This window comes from Lemur catta, chromosome 11, assembly GCF_020740605.2.
Source record: "Lemur catta isolate mLemCat1 chromosome 11, mLemCat1.pri, whole genome shotgun sequence".
NCBI lineage: Eukaryota > Metazoa > Chordata > Mammalia > Primates > Lemuridae > Lemur > Lemur catta.
In genome coordinates, this window is record NC_059138.1 from 58,220,111 (window position 1) to 58,241,254 (window position 21,144).

The 21,144-nt window shown below is 37.9% G+C and overlaps 1 protein-coding gene across 16 annotated transcripts in view; it reads right to left on the bottom strand.

Moving 5' to 3' along the window:
- The window catches only part of ICA1 (islet cell autoantigen 1), a 142,067-nt gene that overhangs the window by 108,886 nt on the left and 12,037 nt on the right, over window positions 1-21,144 (bottom strand). For 8 of the 16 annotated variants that reach the window (XM_045564869.1, XM_045564883.1, XM_045564879.1 and 5 more), the window contains exons 2-4: window positions 13,320-13,421; window positions 9,953-10,118; window positions 5,964-6,036 (exon numbers count right to left, since the gene is read on the bottom strand). In XM_045564869.1, coding sequence (XP_045420825.1) covers window positions 5,964-6,036; window positions 9,953-10,118; window positions 13,320-13,336 — 256 coding nt within the window. In that variant the 5' untranslated portion in view covers window positions 13,337-13,421. The remainder of the gene's footprint in view (window positions 1-5,963; window positions 6,037-9,952; window positions 10,119-13,319; window positions 13,422-21,144) is intronic. The other 8 variants (XM_045564872.1, XM_045564881.1, XM_045564884.1 and 5 more) reach the window with 3 other exon arrangements.

Here is a 21,144-nt window from a genome sequence, read left to right on the forward strand (position 1 = left end):
TAATGGAACAGTGGGGGTCCTGAACACGCATCCACACCTGAGCCATGGGCACAAGAGTGACATTTCCTAGAATGCATTTTCCCTCTAAACAGCATTTACTATCGACGTACTTTGAACACTACTTTTATTTCCCATTTTTGCACTGACAGATTTACACACCATGTGTCTCTAAAACTGCTTTCTAAATGCAACTAGGATTCTTGTTGTTTTTCATGAACCAGCCAGACTTCTTAAAGAATGAACCCCATTCCTGATACAACCTCTCCAACAATAGCTGTAGAATGCTGGCCAGGGACCACAAATCCAAAGGTGAAGGCTAAACTTGATACTGCTTCCTTATTAATTTGTGACTATAGCTCACTCTACACAGTCTCCTGGGAAGGCTCAGTCCAGAAGAGGCTTTTAGAATCCATTTTTCCCCAGAGATAAGTGATGACCCTGCTTCCTCTTCTTTCTCAAAAATTAAGTTCATTGGTCAAGAGGGCAGCTCAAAGGCTCTCTCCTCTGTGAAGTATTAATAGAGGATCCCTATTTCTCTGGACAGTGCATGCTCTGGCCATCTGGTAAGACTGGTGCTAGCATGTGTGGGTGGGCATGTGTCTGTCTTTTCCAGGAGACTCTAAGCTTTCCAGGACAGGGAGTTCACCCATACTTTGTATTCCCCGGGCTGAGCACAAAGTCTTATATTCATGGCACTAATTAAATGCTTGTGAAATTGAATCAACTATAATTTTTGCCTTTTTATCCCTGTATACTTTAATTTACTTTAAATGCTTACTTGACATTTACGCCATAGCTCTATGTAGCTTTAAAAAATTCCTATAATTTTAAGAAGGTATTTTGTTTTTTAACATCTTCCTTTCCTTGTTCTGTCCACTGACTAATCTATTACATGACTCACTGAATTCCACAATGAATCTTTCCCTATGGAGAACAATTTCCCATTTTTATTCAATAATAGCATGAAGCTACTGTCACCTTTTTTACCTTAAAGCCTTAAGTCACATACAAATGAACACAGTTAGCTTAAGGCTAGGAAAAACCAATTCATGGTACCTGAATGATTACACAATGGGTGAAATGTACTTTTTCCTAAATAAACCTAAGTAGGTGGAAGCATTTAAAAATAATTTTTGGTCATTTTATGCACTTGAGGATTAAAGTCGGGGTGGCAAACAGGATTCGTTTTAAGTCCTGACTTTGATTAATTGGTGGCGATGCTACTCAGAGACTGGTGGAAAGAATTTTGAGCTCTGTCAGATTTAAGGATGGATTTTCTGAGATGGATGGTCACTTTTTAATTTAAAAAAATTAAAATATTAAAATTAATTTTTAAAAGTCTAAAATTCAGGTGTAACATAGTTATCAGATAACTCAAAAGTGTCCACTTACAAAGTTTCACTTAACTGGGACTTAAGAATTAAGAGACAAATAAAAACCAATTCATATTTACTTGCCAATTAAATTTTCAGATGTATGCTTAAAAAAAAGCAACTAAGAACTATGAAACCAAGTAGCTTGATAGCATTAACTCAGCACAGATTTATGGATGATCCAATATGTACTAGGCACTGTTCTTGCCACCAGAAACATAGTGATCAACAAGACATACGAAGTCCCTGCTCTTACAGAGCTTACATTCAAGCTGCAGGAGATAGAAAACAAAAAAATACATAATCACAAACACAAAACACTAAAAAGAAAAATACCAGATAGAACAATGGGAGATGGAGAGTAAGAGAGAGGGATCGGCAGCTGCCTTAGAGGTGGGTGGTCAGGGAGGCCATCTCTGAGCAGGTGATCACTAAGCTGAGCTCTGAATGACAATAGTCTTGAGACTGTTAGAGAAGAGGCATTCAGACAGAGGCCTCTGGCAGCTTGGTGGGCAAGGGAAAAGGTGGCTGAAGAGATGAGCTGGAGCCAGGTTGTGTCCTATTTATAAGCCATGGTATGGTATAGGAGTTTGGATTCTACTTTAAGAGCTATTGGAGGCTTTTAAAAGCAAGAGAGCAACATGATCCAATTTAGATTTAGTCTGAAATAATGTTAGACTATAGAAAAATTACAAACAGTAGACAAGAATTCCTGTATACCCTTCCCCTAAAATTTACATCTTATCTAACCATGCTACAATGATCAAAATTAGGACATTAACATTGGTACAAGCCTATCAACTAACCTACAGACCTTTATTTGAATTTCACCAGTTTTTCCATTAATATGCTTTTTCTTTTCCAAGATCCAGTCTAGGATCTCACATGGCATTGACATACTGCATTTCCTTAGTTTCCTTCGATCGGTGACAGTTCTTCAGTCTTTGTTTTTCATAACTTTGACAGCTTTTAAGAGTACTGGTCAAATATTCTGTAGAATGTCTCTCAATTAGGTTTATCTAAGTTCTCTTGATTAGACTGGGGTCATGATCTTTGGGAAGGACACCACAGTGGTGAGGTGCCCTCAGTGCATGGTATCAGGGGTACATGACATCCACATGCATCATCACTGGTGATGTCAGCCTCCACCACTTGGTTAAGCTGGGCTTCTGCACTGTAAAGTTATAATTTTTTCCTTTTATAATTATTAAAAATCTTGGGGAGAATACATGAGACTATGCAAATATCCAGTTTCTCTTCAAACTTTCACTAATTGTAACGATCTTCACAGAATCTCATCTGCCACAATTCTCACTGTGGCTTTTGCCAAATGGTGATTTTGTGGTTCTCTGATTTGTCCTTTATTTATTAACTGAAATTATTTTATAAGGAAAAGCTGTCTTCTCTCTCTCTATACACACACACACACACACACACATTTCCTGTACACACACACACTTAAAGGATATTTATTTTATTCTATGGGTCATAATTCAATGCTATCATTATTTATTATGTTGCCCAAATTGTGCCAGCTTTGGCCACAGGTTTGTTCCTATGCCCTTACAACACATTTTTTCAAACACTTCCTTATGATATATACAAAATAGTATAGGCTCTTCTTGAATTTTCCCTGCCTCAGTCCTAGAATCAACCCCTTGTGCAAGGAGCATTGCTTTTATTGGGGAAGGGTATTTAGAAAGCAAGATCTGGGTGCTAGGTGTGCTTACTGTTTTGGGGTATCAGTGCTTCTCACTCATTTCAGCTGATAGAGACAGGAAATGTATGACCGTCCACTAACTCATGCATACATGCTCATCTACATTTATTTCTGTATCTATCCATACTGTCCAACTCCGTGCAACACCACAGTGTTCACCAGCCTCTCCCTTTCTTTACTGGTAACTTCCTCCTACGATAGTGAGAAACCAGGCTCTCATTATCTATAATATGTTTACTTATTTGTCCAACTTCAATATTTGCATAAACTGGTTTCAGAATTGCTGACCTATACTCTCTATGAGAAACAAATTTACAAAGTAGAATATAGTTTTCATGTATAGTTCTTTTTGTGTTTAGCCTTAGTGTTCGGTCAAAAATATTGTTTCCCAAAATTCCTGAGGTTAGTTCTTTTTTTCTTGACTCTAGTCAGTGTGATGATGTTATTCATTTGTAATACAATTTAGTTCATTTGTTACCATTTGTAACCTAAAATTACCATTCCATTTTAGATTATCCCACATCTGGTTGGGTCTAAGGATTTTTTGAGTATATGAACTATTTCCATAGTTTTAAGAGTCAGAGGTACATGAAGGTACCTCAGAGAGGTGTAGCATTCTCCTTAACCCTGCTACGCAGTTCTCATTCCCTCCTTCTCTCCAACCCTTCCTCCACCCCCATTGATAGCCAATCTCTTTAGTTTCTGGTTTATCCTTTCTAAATTTCTTTCACACAATGAGCAGGCCACATGTGTATTTTGTGTGTGTGTGTGTATGTGTGTATATCCTCTTCATTTTTACATTCATATTCTATTATATCCCCTTCTTGCCTGCATGAAGGATCGCATACTATAGATATGCTTTTGTGTTTTGCTTCTTTCACTTAAGAGCATATTGTCGAAATCACTCTATATTATTTCAGAGACTTTTCTCATTTCTTTTTCTTTGACAGCTGCATAGCAACACCCTCAAATTAACTACACTATTTTTAGTCCTCCATCAAAGTTGGGATCCCTTTCAAGTGCAAGCAGGGCAGAACTTGCATAGCTTATGTGAGCCCAGTGGGAAGACACACAAGGGCTCACCCACCACCCACAGCCAAGCTCTGCCAGCACAACCACATAACTACTTCAAGGGTGGGGCATTATTCTAACCCCTTCCATTACAAGATAATTATGAGCCTTGGTGGTGTTCAGTCACAATTCTATTAACTAATATGAGGTGGTTCAGGGACGGGGGAAGTTCTTTCTCTCTTTTCAATTAGAAACCGTAATATAAATGGCAAGTGTAATTTCTGTTCAGGGAATCACTATTTACAGAAAATTTGCAAGGATTCATCTTTTCATCATTTGTAAAAATTATAGTTTAGCGGGGAGAGGGCACACTGAACTTCATGTGACTTTCTTTAAAATTAAAGTTACAATTTTCTAAATATTTTTTGTTTTTGACCACAAAGGAGAAAATGATTCATTTCATGGCGAGTATTAGGGGTACAGTGGGTATAGCAAAAATGAATTTGACCAATAATTTCCCAAACACAGGGTTTAAGAAAAGGAATGATCTGATCAGGCTTAAAATTGTACTCCGATTGTTGTATAGACAATGGGCTGGAGGAGGTAGAGGTGGAGACATGGAGATCAGTTAGCAGGCTGATGGGGCAAACCAAGTGAGGAGTGAGGGTGACGGCCTGAACTAAGGTAGTGGCAGAGAAGATGGAGAGAGAAGGAGAATCTGAAAGCCATTTAGCTGGGGTATGTGCGTCATGTGCCTTGATTTCCTCATAGCCCAAGAATCTGGAGTTGCACCCCTGAAGAAGTCTTAGCTCAAACACTTAGTAAATATTAACATAGATAATTTATAAAACACTGCCTCTAAGTACTGTGATTTGGGTTTTGTCTTTATAAAATATTACTAATGTAGAAAAATTACCAATTGTTAATTTGTGATTATTGGAAAGGGGTTTGGCAATAGTCAGCAACAAAAAGACTTCCCATATTCTAGTGTCAAAAATATAGAGTTAGATAGAATGAACAATATTTGATAGCACAACAAAGTGATTATAATCAACAAGTTAGGGTATACTTTAAAATAACTAAAAGAGAGGAATTGGAATGTTCCTAACATAAAGAAATGTTAATACCCAAGGTGATGGATATCCCAATTACCCTGACTTGATTAATTCACATTGTATGCCTATATCAAAATATCACAAGTAACCTATAAAGATATACAACTTTTATGTACCCAAAATAATTAAAAATAAAAAAATGGTAAACATAAAAAATAGAGATTATACTATTAAAATGACCCACAGATGGAGATTCTAAAACATACTAACATACAACTTGATATTCAGTATTTCAGAGATAATTTCATGGGTAATGCTTTTAAGATAGGAAGATCATATGAAAATATTATTCCATCGGAAGAACCCAATAACCAACATAGACAATGTTCACAAAGAAATGTTGTCAACAGAATATCATCAAATTAATTAACTGTATGTGCCTTTTCTCTCCACTTATCATTTTAAAAGGAACAAAACTGTATATATAAGAGCCAGGGCAATCAAATATAAATAACTCAAAATTTAAAGGCCAAAATATAAAACTGAGAAAACTTTTTTATGAAAAAGTAAATGTCAAGTATATATCCATAAGAGATCCAATACAAAATTCTCCTAACATACTTGCTTTGAAAGATAAATAGCCTATGTAAACTATTGGTAAAATTATTAGAAACCCTCCCCCCTATCACTTAAAGGGCAAAGACAAACACAGTTTTCTGAACATTTAAATAATACATTAAGGCAAAATACTCTGCTATTTCTTATTGTCTATTTGATCAATATTCATACGCATGGCATACTTACAACATATCCTCTTTTGATAAAGTACAATTGCTTTAGACAAGTCCAAACAGGTTCTCTGAATTGAGTGAAACAGCTGTAATAAAAATATAAACAAAATACAAAATAAAACAGACAGCAGTAAAATAAAAAATAGTTACATTAAACACAACCACAGTGTTTGATTTGGCCACCCAAAACATCACATGTGTAAGTGCTTGGTGTCATGTGGTGTACTATACAGACTATGACCAAAGCCTTTAACTATGCTCTTATTATTCCATATTTATTAGAATTCATCATCTCTGTAATCTAAATTAAGATCTGCAGAACAATTATTTCCTCCAGACAACTGAAATAATAGCTGAAAAACAGAAATCCTAAGTGCAGGGCCCAATTAGAGGACTTAGTAAACCAGAGACCCCAATATTCATTCATAATCTAATTTATTCCTTTCACCAACTTGCTGTTCTTTTTCTTAAATGGAGAATATGTCAATTAAGCATCATATTTAAAAGATGACATTAACTTATTTCATGACCCTAATGTATTTTATGGCATGCTTAAACAACTGGATAAAGCAAACAAAAATCAATCAGCTGCAGGTTCTGTCTGTTCGGAAGACATCTGATAAAATGGTGTTGAGCCGGCAGCCCCCAGCATTCCCTATTTTCCCAACGATTTCGTAAAATACACAGAGAGACTACCTAAAGCCATGCCATGGCCACACCAGAGGAAACTAGGGGAAAGGCAGGTGGTGCCGTACTCAGAAGAATCTAACTAGATTTCAACTCATAGGGGTCCCAGTCTTTGCTTCAGAAACCAAGATAGTTCAAGATAGAACAGACTTTATACTTTCTTGACTCTCTGTCCACTGGCTCAGAGACCAGGGCTGGTGAAAACCTGGAAGGCAAACATCCTGCCTCTGCGGAGCCACTCAGTGAGGCAGGGGAAGGTTTTCCCTCTTCTCCTTTCCTAGTTTACTGGCCATGCTGATGTAGAAATTATGTCCTGGTATTAGAAAGCCCTTCAACACTTGAGTGAAAACAGATGATCTGCTTCATTATAGACATCACCAAATTATCTAATAAAAACGAATGCAAGCATATATACTTAAAGCATTAAAAATGATTTCTAGGAATGTTTAATATGATAAAACATGGCCATGAGGAATATAAATTTACTAATTCATATTTCAAGAAACTGCATCTTCCACCTGTTTAGAAAAGAAAAAATACCCTTTAGAACCATAAAACAAAACAGAAAATCAGCAGCCTGAATCTGTTCCTTAGCAAAAGTTTGATATCAGTTTTCTGAGTCAGAAACCACCAACACATAGTATTTCCTGAATATAGGAGCCAGGAGGTTCAAAAAGTTATGTTCAGGAGCTGTTCTGTTGTTACCATTTACTTTTTTACAAAAAGTACATATTAAATGCAAAAAAATGCACAGCTCTGGAGTATTCAGTTCTGAGTTTTGATAATTGCATACACTCATGTAACCACACCCAAGGCAAGAAGAGAAACATTTCCATCATCTAGTCAGTCTACTGTGCTGTGACACAGTAACTCTGGCAGAAAGACTTCTCTCATCAGAGATTAGTTTTGTCTTTTCTTATACTGAAGAGCTGTTTGCAAGAAAAGGATTTTATTAACAAGCAATGTGGACAAATCTTAAAACTCAGCACATTTCTACGTTAACTTTCCAATGGACCACAATAGATCCATTATTATAGCTTGGGACACAAGTTTTCTGTGCCTGTGAATAAAACTTCTCGGTTTATAAGCTAGCCTTCCATGGATCATTCAGGGTAAGAAAACATCAAAATGGTCTGCACGTCGTTTTCATATGCTTTATTGATGGAATCCATTCTCCCTATATAAACATCAATATCACTATTAACATTTCTATGACATAAACCTCTATCATGTGTAAAATTATTAGTCACAGTTAAGTACTCTGGGTGCTATGTGCCTAGGACAGCAGCTGTTGTGATTAGAGTTGGTTCAGTAAAAATGCTCCTGTAAGAGTGTCTCTCTCTCTCTCTCTATATATATATATATACAAAATGTTTGATATTCTAGTAATTAACATATTACTTTTTGAATAATGCTTGTATTTACCAGGTTGGTAAAGAGAAAAAAGCTATGAGATATAAAAAGCATCTGTAACTTATAGTAACTTAAACTGCATTTAGAATACAAAAATCAAAACAAATGCTTCCTGGTTCTACTTTTTTCTATTGTGGGAATCTCCTTCAGAACGTCCTTGTCAAACCCAGCTTCTATTTTAAAACTTCCAATTGAAGAAGGAAAGAAAGTGCTGAGAACTGACATTAATTGCAGTAACATGGACACTGATGCAGGTAGCACTTACTGAATGTGTACTGTGTGTGAAGCCCGGGAAACAGTGGTGAATAAGGCCAACATGGAATTTGACCTCACAGTGGGGGGCAGGCAGGGAAACAAACACAGACCTGAGATGATACGTGAATACTATGAGTAAAATAAAGCCAGGTTGTGTGTTAGGGAGCAGGGGTGGACAGGCAGTGACTTGAAACAGTGTATGTGGGTAACGCTTTTCAAGGTGACCTTTAGGCTGAGACATGAGCTATGGAAGGAGCCGGCCACGGGAAGAACCGGGGAAAGAATGTCCAGGTAGAAGCAGGAAATGCTTTGATGGGTGTGAACTTGCCTGGCTGTGGACAGAGAACCGAGACAAGGCCAACACTGCTGGAAGGCGGTAAGGGCAGTGTAAATGTGTGGGAGAGCAGAAACCTAAGACAGGGAGGCAGGATTCAGTATGTCAGGAGCTTTGCTACATATTAGAGATACTGTATGGAAAGCATTCTGGATGGTCCCTGGGCCATAATTCGCACTCAATAAACATAAGCCATCACTCTAATTATTACCTAATTTAATCCTTATAACTCTAATAAGTAAGCATTCATATCTCCATTTCACACATTAAGAAAACAAGGATAAGAGAAACTGGGTAGTTCTCCCCGGGTTACAGCAGCTAGCAGGTGGAACAGTAGCCCCGATCCATCTGACACGGCATTCCTGGTCTCAAGGTCAGCCCATCTCGCTGGGCAGCCTTAGCATTAGAACATTCTTTCTGGATCCCTCACATGCCTAGAATGAATCTTATCCCTCTTCCAGCTGACAGACTTTCCCATATCATTGACAACTACCATGTCTCCCTTCAACCCTCTCTGTTCCAGGTAACCATGGTTTCCACCACCCTGGTCACCCTTCTTGGAAAGCTTTTGGAAACTTGGGCTTTTTATTTTAGTTCCATTGAATATTTAGCTCATTAACTTTAGTTCACATATTAAATTCGGAGACCATTTTGAATCCTTATTATACCATGTAATATATTATTCCTCTCAGCGCCCTGTTAGTCACAGAAGTGAAAAGTATGCTTTCAAAATTTTAATCTACACTATGGGCATAAATGTCCAGCAAAACAGGGAGGTAGTGGACCTTCTACTAGTTATATTAATACTCTAGATCAGCCAGATACAAATCTAGCTTACTATATTGTTAATTAGTCTAACTAAGTATTAGCTTAGTTAATTCATTCTACAATTTTCCAGGGTTCAATACCAGCCTTCTTAGACTCTACTTTCCAGGATATTTTAACAGAGTCTTTAAAAAAACAAATTAAACTCTTGCCTGACCCTAGTATTCTAAAACCTCTCCAATTCTGATCCTCAGATACCATCAGCAGTAGCTCTTTGATTGTGTTAATTTTTCCAGTAAACATTTATTGAGAATTTACCACATGCCATGCATTCCAACTAAGTTCCTAAAATACAAATTAACTGAGGCATGGTAGTTGAATGAGAATTTGTAAGTTTTTAAAAATATGCTGGGCTTGAATTTACCTGATCCTAGATTTTCCTCATTTCCCAATATAAAGCACACCTAGGGCTGCCCAGGCAAGCACAGTCTAGGACCTTGATCCTAGCAAGCTGGCTGCCTTGGAGCTGAGAGCCATAAAGAGCTCACCTCTAGCTTGGCATCCAGGTCTGCATCGGAGGCAACAACGTGTTCATCTTCTTTCTTCCCTGTGGCTTTAATAAAGGCTTGCTTTGTTTCCCAATACTTCTGTTGCATCTTATTTACAACTGACTTATCTTGAGCATATCGATTCTGTAAGTCCCAGGAATAACTGCTAAAAACATTGAAAGAGCCTTTTTATTCACAACTTTCATAACGATTAAGATATTTTAGTGTGAAAGAATTTCTCTAACCATGACTTTCCATTATACATTTACATTTACAACATTAATAAACATGTAAGCACTTTCTTATATGGTTATTACACCAAGAAAGTTAATTAACTCTTTCTGACTCCAAAACCTTAAAAGTTAGAGTGAAGAAATTTAGAGTGTTTTGCACAAAATCAAGAAACTAAACCTTCACGAGAATTTAGATAGCAACAGGTTGAACACACTCCTTTTAGAGGTGGAGAAAGTGAGGCCAAGCCAGGCAGGGTGACCGGCTCAAGGCATCCCAGGGAGTCGGAGATAAAGCCAGACACCAACATGCGCTCTCCACTCCCCCACTGGAGCCAACACGGAGGTGATGGCAGGAGAGCAGAGATAAGGGGCTGAAGGACAGCATACTTGAAATCTGTTACAGAGGAAGCTAAAATAGTCAAACTCGTAGAAGCAGACAGTAGAATGGTAGTTACCAGTGGCTGGGAGGTTAGGGGGAAATGGGAAATTGCTAATCAAAGGGCATAAAGTTTCAGTGTGTAAGTTCTAGAGATCTGCTGTACAACATTGTGCCTATTTATAACAATATTGTATTGTGCACTTAAAAATTTGTTAAGAGGGCAGATTTCATGTTAAGCGTTCTTACCAGAATTTAACTAAATTAAGTTAAATTAAAATGTTACAGGTTTCTGATGTTAAAAACTTTAAATTCCTCAACATAAGTACTTAAAATACAGAAAGTCACTCTTCAGGAAGATAATAGTGAAGATCAAAAAGTACGTAGAGAAGAAATTAGAAACGAAATGAATTGTGAATGAAATGGAATTCTGTAAAGGTGCCTGGCGTACCCCAAATGCTGATGGACAGTTTGGTGTTCCATCCCTTTCCTGCTCTGTCCACATCCTCCTTGGACCTAGAGTTCCTGCCCCAGAAGCCCACCCTGGGCCCCAGGCAACTCCCCTTTGCAGATAACTACCTTCTCCTACCCCATCCCATCACCACTCACAATGTGCCAGACTAGCGTCCTAAAACATGAGTTGCTTTATACCACTGTATCAAAATACCAGTATCTAAAAACTTGATAGGCCAGGTGCAGTGGCTCACGCCTGTAATCCTAGCACCCTGGGAGGCTGAGGTGGGAGGATCGCCTAAGGTCAGGGATTCGAGACCAGCCTGAGCAAGAGCAAGACCCTGTCTCTGCTAAAAATAGACAAAATTAGCCGGGTGTGGCAGCATGCACCTGTAGTCCCAGCTACTAGGGAGGCTGAGGCAGGAGGATCGCTTGAGCACAGGAGTTTGAGGTTGCTGTGAGCTAGGCTGATGCCACGGCACTCTAGCCTGGGCAACAGAGTGAGACTCTGTCTCAAAAGAAATAAATAAATAAAAATAAAAATAAAAACTTGATGATTTATACTCTCCTTCACTTATAATTTCATTAAATTTACAATTTTTAATTTGTACATTTATTCTTAAAAAGTCAGAGGCATTTCAGATGACTTCTGTAACCATGGTTTCTTTGGAGAGAGAAGTAGGATTTTGGGAGACCTTCATGGTCTACTTTATATCTGTCTGCATTATTTAGAAGTCTTGTTATGAGCTCCTATCAGAAAAAATAAGATAAAAATATGTATAACATTTATAGAAAAGATAATCTCTCTATATAATACACACATTAAAAAGGATATACCCCAAAGACTGTGGTTATTTCAGGGGAGTAAGATTCTCAAAGGTAGGGCATAGGATGGACTTCTTTGTATTGTATCCTTTTTTTTTTTTTGCTGAAAATAATAGATTAATAGAAAAAAATTCATTTTGGAAAAAAAAGGACCCCAGAAATATAGTGAGCATCCCCTAGCCCCTATCATTTAACAAATGAGGAATCTTCAGTTTCAAAAGATTAAGAATCTCACCGAAAGTCACAGAAGATTAAATTCCAGACTTCTAAATCCCATCTAGAACTCATTTCAATGTACTCTGTGGCCCCCGCATTTCAGCAGCAAGCTATGAAGTGGAGTAAGTGGGAGAAAGTTTAGGAAAGGGCCGGCTTTGGGGGCTTTCCAGTCTCTCTCCAATCACTAACTACTTCCCTGAGCCCGCTGCCAGGATATGAGATCCACAGAGGGTCACGAGATGGAGCCAGCCCGTTGTCATAGTGAGGCAAGATGGAACTAAAAAAGAAAAAGTCTGGCAACTCTTAGAGAACTGTCAAATGGAGATACTCAGGGAATTCCCCCCCCCCCTTAAGGAAATTAAATCCCTTAGCCATTTATTAGTTACTTTTAAAAACTCATTACATTTTAAGGCATGCAAAAATTCTTTTGGAGTTTGACACTTGATATTACAGACGACTTGGGCCTGATTGCATCTCTACTGAGAGGGGAGGGCTTAAAAAGTATATTTATTATAATTAATTGTACACATTTGAAAAATGAAAACATGCACCACATTTTGTTTCGTGATACAAATTAATGAAGGTAAAACTTGACAAAGATTTGCTTGGTTGGTGGGTGGGTCATGGGTTCACAAGGGTTCAGAAACACTGCTTGATGACCTCTGGAACTTATAAGAAGTTTAACATGCTGCTTAGACGTGTTATAGGCACATAAATGTCAGAGCTAACACTGCCATGTGATTACCATGTCTGTTTTATTCAGCATAGTTCCAACCATGAATGGCTCCTGAATGTTCATGAAGGTTGAATTCATGACTATAAATTAATAAGCCTGAGTGGTGTGTAGTTGTAGAATTGTTCTTTATTTTATAGCTGCCCTCACATAAAATTTATTTGTAACTGTAATGTTAGAAGTTATAAATAAGAGAGTGATAGAAAAACTACATCAACTCATTACGTTAGACAAAACGGTGGGAAGAAAAACTATCATTAGATTCCCAAGAGAAAAGTTATACATAACTGAGTTTCTTAGAGAATACACATTAGATAAGAATTTATAGTATCTTTTGTTACTGGTTTTCACATCATTTTTAGTAGGGATATTGAATTGGGTTATACTTAACATTAAAGAGAGGCTAACAGGTTATTTATTGCTAATGTATCTCTTGATTCTTCCATTCAATAGACATTTACTGAGCATATACTATGTTCTTTCCACTATCTTTAGCCTCTCCCAATTTAGAAAAGATAATGAATTGCTTACCACTTGTGTCCTGACATGTTTTCCTCTTCTTCTTTTTCTATTGTTGTTGATTTGGGGAGAAGGGGCAGGGAAAAAGCATGAGAGGATAAGTTATATTATAACCTGAAATAAAACAAATATGTGTACCAGTTACACACTATGTTACAGTTATACATTAATTTAACACATAAAATTTTTCAATCTAAGCCATTTCTAGTTGTATCTTAGGAGCCAACACTATTACACAGTAATGCTGTGCACCAGTGTTAAAAATAGTTTACCTAAATAACACCAGAAGAAATACCACAAATGAAGTTTCAAAAGTGAACAGGAGCCAGGGACAGCAGCATGTACCTATAGTCCCAGCTACTCGAGAGGTGAAAACGGGAGGATTGCTTGAGCCCAGGAGTTCAAGTCCAGCTTGGGCAAAAGAGCGATATCCCATCTCGTTAAAAAAAAAAAAAAAGTGAACAGGCAGGGGCAGGTTGAATGGAAAAGCAGGTTGCAGAAGATTATATAAAATATGATACTATTTACATAAAGTTTAAAAACAGGCAACACAATATTGTATATTGCCTATGTTTACAAATATTATATAGTGAAAGTATAAAGGGTTTACACTAAATTCCAGGTAACAGGCCACAGTGGGGACGGGGGTGGATGTGATTTGAGAGAGGTGTGCAGTGGTTCAACTGCACATATAATGTTCTTTTGGTTCAGGTAGGTGGTGAGTGTATTGGATCTCTATGCCTCTTTGTAGATTTAAAATATTTTTATAATCAATATTTTTAAGAAATGAACAAGCACATTGCAAAAACAAAAAGAAAAATAAAGTGAAATTTAAAAATCCCAAACAAAAACAAAACAGAGTTGAAAGGCTAGAATGGGAAACCAAGAAGGAAGAAAATATGTGATCTTTACCAGCCTAGCATTGTATTTTCATGTCATTAGTCAATACGGGAGTCATTGAATGCCTCTCCATTCACTCTGCTTCTAGAAGCTAGTCAAGGCCAGGGGCAGAGCCAACTAGCCCACCCACAATGTTAGCCCATGCTTGCCTAGCAGTTACTGGGAAGAACCGAGACCCCACTACCCAAAGGAACGGCCTCTGGCCAGGCACAGAACCTCTGGCTGCCAGCGTGAGTGCTCAGCAAATGAGTGGTTCACACTGCTCCACAAAATCAATTCAGTTATTCTCCTTCTGTCTCAGAAAGGGTCCTGGCAACCAATACGCCTAAAATGATTAAAGATTTCCTGGGCTATTAAAAACGTTTTAAGGGAACAAAATTAAAGTGTTGAAATTCCAGGCTTCAGGTACGGGGATAAGAGAAAGGAAGAAGGGAATTTTCAGAGTGCTGGATGCCTCTGAAATAACAACATCCCATAATCAACATCTCTCTTCCTCATGGAGGGCATCCAGGTATTAGGACAAGTTGCTTCAGGAATGACATTCAGGATGAGCAAGCTCTGCCCCCCACTCAGTGAGACCCCGGAGAGGCCACCAACTCCCAGTCCTCTCACCGTGCACACAGCTTCACTGCAAGGGCACACTGACCTTAGCTAGCTCAAACCTTCCAACAAAATTTCCCATAAAAGGAAGTTGTTCAAAAGAAATGATTATACTCTTCCCTTGAGTTCAATTTCACTATGAACTATTAGGATAGTTGGTACTTTTTGACTAATTTATTACGGTAAGAAACACATGTTTATGCTCAACAACTTTTAAGTGTACAATACAGTACTGGTAACTATATGCACATAGTTGTACAGATCTCTAGAACTTTTTCATCTTGCATGATGGAAATTCTACACCCATTGAACAACAATTCCCAGTTTCTCTCTCTCCCAACCCCCTGGAGCCACCATTCTACTGTCTGATTCTATACTCATATAAGTGAAATCATACAGTATTTTTGTTTTTGTGATTGCCTTATCTCACTAGGCATAATGTCCTCAAGGTTTGTGTATGTTGTAACGTATGACAGGATTTCCTTCTTTCTTAAGGTAAATATTTCATTGTGTGTGTGTGTGTGTGTGTGTGTGTGTGTATATAAACACACAATGGAATATATATACACACACACGATGGAATACATACACCCCACACACGCTTTCTTCTTCTATTCATGTGTCAGTGATATTTACGTTGCTTCCACATCTTGGCTACTGTGAATAATGCTGCAATGAACAAAGAACAGTAAGTCCTCACTTAACATTGTCAATAAGTTCTAGGAAACTATGACTTTCAGTGAAGCAATGTATAAGGAAATCAATTTTTTTCTTATCAACATTATAATAAAATGACATAATTCAAAGACCTGATGTAAGTTGTTTTGCTTAGAGTCCACAGTTTCCTAGAACCTATGGACAACGTTCATTGAGTACTTAACTCTATCTCTTTGAGATCCTGTTTTCAATTCTTTTGGATATATAACCAGAAGTGAGGTTGCTGCATCATACGGTAGTTCTATATTTGAGGAAACTCGATACTGTTTTTCACAGTGGCTATACCACTTCAATTGCACTAACAGTGCACAAAAGTTCCACTTTCTCCATACCCTCACCAATGCTTACGTCTGTGTTTTGATAAGAGCCATCCTAACTGCTGTGAAGTAATTCTCATTAGGATTTTGATTTGCATTTCTCTGATGATTAGTAATGTGCATCTTTTCACATGTTATTTGGATATTTGTATATTTTCTTTGGAGAAATGTCTATTCAAGTCCTCTGACCATTTTTAAATTTGTGTTTGTTATTGATCTGTAGGAATTCTTTATATATTCTGGATACTAGCGACCTATCCAATATATGGTTTGCAAATATTCTCTTCTATAGGTTGCCTTTTCACTCTGTTGATTATTTCCTTTGCTGTGACTTTTTGATTAATTTTGGATTATTAAAATACCTAAAAACTTAAGTTCATAGTATAATTGAAAGAAAAGTGGCTCAGCAAACTGCCCCTCTACCTATTCTTCCATGCTATTCCCAGATTATGACACCACATGGCTAATGTTACTCAAGGTACTGTTTACAGGCCATTTGCATTGGAATCTTCTGGGGTGTTACCATGCAGAATCCTAGACCCCATCCCTTAGCTACTGAACTAGAATGTCTGGGAATGGTTCTGGGAATCTGTATTCATAACAGGCCTTGCAAGTGATTCTGAAACACATTAAAGTCTGAGAATTGCACAGCTAAATAGCATACAAGAAAAATCCTTTCTGGAAATGGTTATTTCTTGAACAAACTGCATCATTATATGGCACTAGAGCAAAGGAATTATGGTGTCCAAAGTCAGGACAACTCTACAGGGCATATCTGCACATCTCATGGGAAGGCAGCTGCAGCCCTTGCTCGCATCTCTTTTTACTTAGGTTCCAAATCCACCCACCAAAGACAATTAATAAACATCTTAAGATTTCCTGACATAATCCATCTCATCTTGCTGTATCACTTTCCAATCCACAGTGTCAAAAGCACTGCTTTAAAAACATCATTATAATCCTCATCCATTTCTTTCAGTTCAATAGTTTGGTTTATCACACAAGCATTGAGCATCTAATGAATATGTGCCAGACACTGTCCCTGGCTTCCAGGAACTTATATTCTAGATCGACTCTGTCCAATAGAAATATGCTATGAGTTACACATGTAATTTTAAATGATATAGCCATATTAAAAAAGTAAAATGAATTTTAGTAATTATTTTATTTAACCTAATATATCTAAAATATTATTTCATCATGTCATAAATATAAAAATTACTAATGATGTAGTTAACATTCATATATTTGCACCAATTCTGAAATATGGTGTGTATTTTACATTTTGAGTAAACCTCAATTCAGACTAGCCACATTAAGTACTCAATAGCCACACAGGGTTAATGGTTACAGTACTGGACAGGGCAAGTGCAAGTTTAGCAGTAAAGACAGATATATAAACATAATTTCCAGAATCAGGAGACCCTGGACATTTGCAAAGGACATATAACAAGACCTTCATGAGTGCCCGAGTTTGTAAATTCTGCAATAAAAATATCATTTCCCCTGTAAAATGGAGTGAATTCTATGATTAGCTAATATTTCAACTCATGATTTTGCAATGGAATCTATTTCTCCATTTCTGCCACAGGCATCTATAAAACAAGCCCAGAATGAATGGTGACACATGTTGAGCCTTTTAATGGCACAGAAAAGAGTTCCTAAAGTTCTGTTTATGGCCATCTGACCTTAGGAGATAAGCAAAGAAGAGCAAGTATCAAGTTGCTTAGGAACTGTGAACAGCATGATATTGTCATAGCACAGCCTGACCACATGAATGTATTTCACAGTTAAACCTGTCTCCTCACAGAAGACAAAGCCATTGCAGCAATAATAATTAAAACTTTTATATATATACACACACACAATAAATACTACTCAGCTATAAAAAAGAATGAAATCAGCAACATGGATGGAACTGAAGGCCATTATCTTAAGTGAAATAACTCAAAAACAGAAAGTGAAATACTGTATGTTCTCACTTCTAAGTGGGAGCTAAATAATGTGTACACATGGACATAGAGAGGAGAATAATAGATGCTGGAGACTTTGAAAAGAGTAGGATGGTGGGAGAGGGGTGAGGGATAAGAAATTACTTAACAGGTATAATATATCTCAGGTGATAGCTATACTAAAAGCCCAGAATTCACTATTATACAATATATCCATGTAACAAAACTACACTTGTACCCCCTAAATCTTCAAAAATAAAAAATAAAAATCTTTGCTCCACACCCCAAAAAAGATATAGATACCTGCTCAAAGAAGTAGAGGCCCAAAGATTAATAGATCAATGAAAAGCAGGTTTCTAATTTTGTTATAACCACCCTGGGAGGGTGGGATTGAGTTCACAAGGAGCAGACTCTGTGTATGAGACAGAGTGAAGGGGAAGGACGTTATCCTGCTCAGAGGCTCAGCACCTTCTTCTTAGGTGACACTAAGACTACCAACCTAATCCCCATAGCCTTTCCCAGCCTGCACCTTGATGGGGTTGCAGTATGTTCACCTCATGGTCAAAGCCCAGGCATTAAAACCACAGTTGTTCTCAGCCATATCCATCAGGCCAAGAGACCATCTTGCTCTGAGGTAAGAACTGTGAGAACAGGGAGGAGAAATAGTCTCTTCAGATTTTGTACTGAGGTCTTGTGTAATAACTATGCTCATTTTTCCTCTTTTTATATGCTTGCAGTATTGAGTCTTCAATGTTATTCCCCCATGTGGATGGGCAAAAGACTACAATGACTATCCCACTTGTCATTACGTCCTAGGGCCATTTAAAAACCATTTTGAACAAACTGGACAGTTTGGACACGAGCAAATGTTTTTACCTAACACCCTGATGTTCACGGAATGAATGCTAAAGCAAACCTGGTTTAAACACGAAATTTGACTCATTGCTACAATGTAGAGGAGTCCGTCTGTCCTTGGCTGCCTTGAACCCTGATAGTAGATTCTTCTCCCTGGAAATATTAACATAATATGGGAAGGCATTTTCTTTCCATATAGGCTGGCTTCAGCTGCAATGAACACTTGTTCTGGCCTAGAACGCTTTTCTCTGAGCTTCTTCAAGGCAGAGAAGTTAGCTGATGGCATCTCCAATTACATTTGAATTATGCAAACAATCTGAAATTCTTGAGCCAACCCTTACTCAGAGTAAAGGTAAGATCAGTAGTCATTCCACTATGGCACTCTTAGCTTACATAAATATTCCAATAAGCAACTGGCTTCCTCTTGAATCACATTTCCTAAGGATGTCAAATGCTTAATTACCTTTCCAACTTTACCGGTAGATTTTTCTCTTCCACTCAGTGACGAGTTTTCCTGTTAGTTGGAGTACTACCTGAAACTGAGTCCAGAATCCCTTTTTCTTATGTCTGTAGTGAGCATACGGTAGAATCTCTTGAATTGCATATCTGAGCCAATGCCAAATTTGTCATTTTCCTCTCTAAGTTATCCAAAATTTCCTAGATAAAAATTGTCACTACCTCAGAGCTCTTCAGTTCTGTTGTGCACACCAGAATTTAGCTTTCTTTGGGAAGGAGGCCATTTTCCCCCCATAAGAAACACACTTTTAAGAACACAACAGAGTCTTGCAGTGATGTGGGTGCAAAGTGGTAGGTTAGAACCACCCCATGGTGAAATCACTTGTTCCCAAATGCCAGCTTCAAAGCATCACGTGGCATGGAATCTAAGGTGCAAATCGGTTCACATTCCAATATTCCTGAAACTGGATGTGTGTTACAATCACTACCTTGTCAAGTGTTAGGCAGTCATTTTTCTTTCTTCGGGGAACACAAGCAATGCTTCCTTATATGTGATGAAATGCAGAATAATTCTTTGAAATTAAACGTCAGTAAAATTACATGTCACTATATGCCACAGATTTTGGGGGCTATTTATATATAACTGTAAAAGACAATCTGCAGCCAGAGAATGCCAAGTGTTACCTATGCTGGGGCATGAATGCTACAGCAGAGGAAGGGGCCAAGGGCTAGAGGGACAGAGAACAGGGGGCGTAGAGCTGGCTTCCTATGTGGCCTCTGGGCGGAGTCTCTAAGAATTAGTAGTTGCTTGTCAGGCAAAGGGTGGAAGTGTGTATGTGCGCATGTGTGTGTGCGTGTGTGTGTGTGTGTGTGTGTGTGTGTGTGTGTGTGTGTGTGTGTGTGTGTGGTGGGGGTTGTTATTCTAGACAGAGGGAATGTAACAAACAAATTCTTTCGCAACAGAATTTCAGGGTGGTGTGTGTAACCAATCATAAACAGTTATGCATTACTATGACTTAAAGAAAGACAAAGAGATGTGACAGGGAAAACAGAAGGGCCAGACTCTGAAGGCACCGTGTGCCACTTTCAGCACTTAGATGGACTCAGTAGCCACTGGAGGGTGGACATTCAATGCTGTTCATTTCACATTTAGTAAGGACCTTTTCATTGTAGGGAGTCATTCTTTTGACCATCCATCACAAATGCTGGAAGCTTGTGGCATGCCTCTTGGAATTTGCTTCCAATTCCACAATACTAATTTACGTAATTTCCTCCTCATTCAATTTTCCCATTATTTCAGACGTCAACTTCATCTAGATATGACCAGTTCTCAACATTTTGGTTTTTCATACACTGAAACTTACACATCAGGAAATAATTTTATAAAACTGGAATGTAGTTAACTTTTCTTCAGAGAAGCAGAAATGTATGCCTCCCAGTCACTTTATTAGACCGACTATTTCTTTGCAGATGATCTGAAGTAATGCAGGTCTTTCAGTTTATTTCTCTGGTGTGTAACTTCAGAACAAATGGAAATCATGCAATGTAGAGCCTGGAGGGAGGTGAGAAACAACTGAATGAAGGAAGCCCCTTGCTTCTGAAATGGGGACTTCTTGCTGTGAGCTAGGCTGATGCCACGGCACTCACTCTAGCCCGGGCAACAAAGTGAGACTCTGTCTCAAAAAAAAAAAAAAAAAGAAATGGGGACTTCTGATCCAGGGAAATGAGTATCAGGCCCTGAAAGAACAAAGCCTATTGGCTTCAGAGCCAGGGCTTCCATGCTGGCTCCTACACTTGCCTAATGAACAAAAGAAATACAAGAGGTCCTAGGTATGAAGGTAAAATATAATTGAATGTCTGTACATTTCTTTTGGGCAAAGTATATTTGCATCTTTTGCTCCTAGATGTTTGTCTCTCGTCACTTTTTCTTATGTCAATAATGAATTTTATAATTTTTATTAAGAGAGGCAAGTGTGTTTTGAGTATAAATATTAAAATTGTTTCAGTAAAAAAAAAACAGTAAAAAAAAAAACCTGGAAC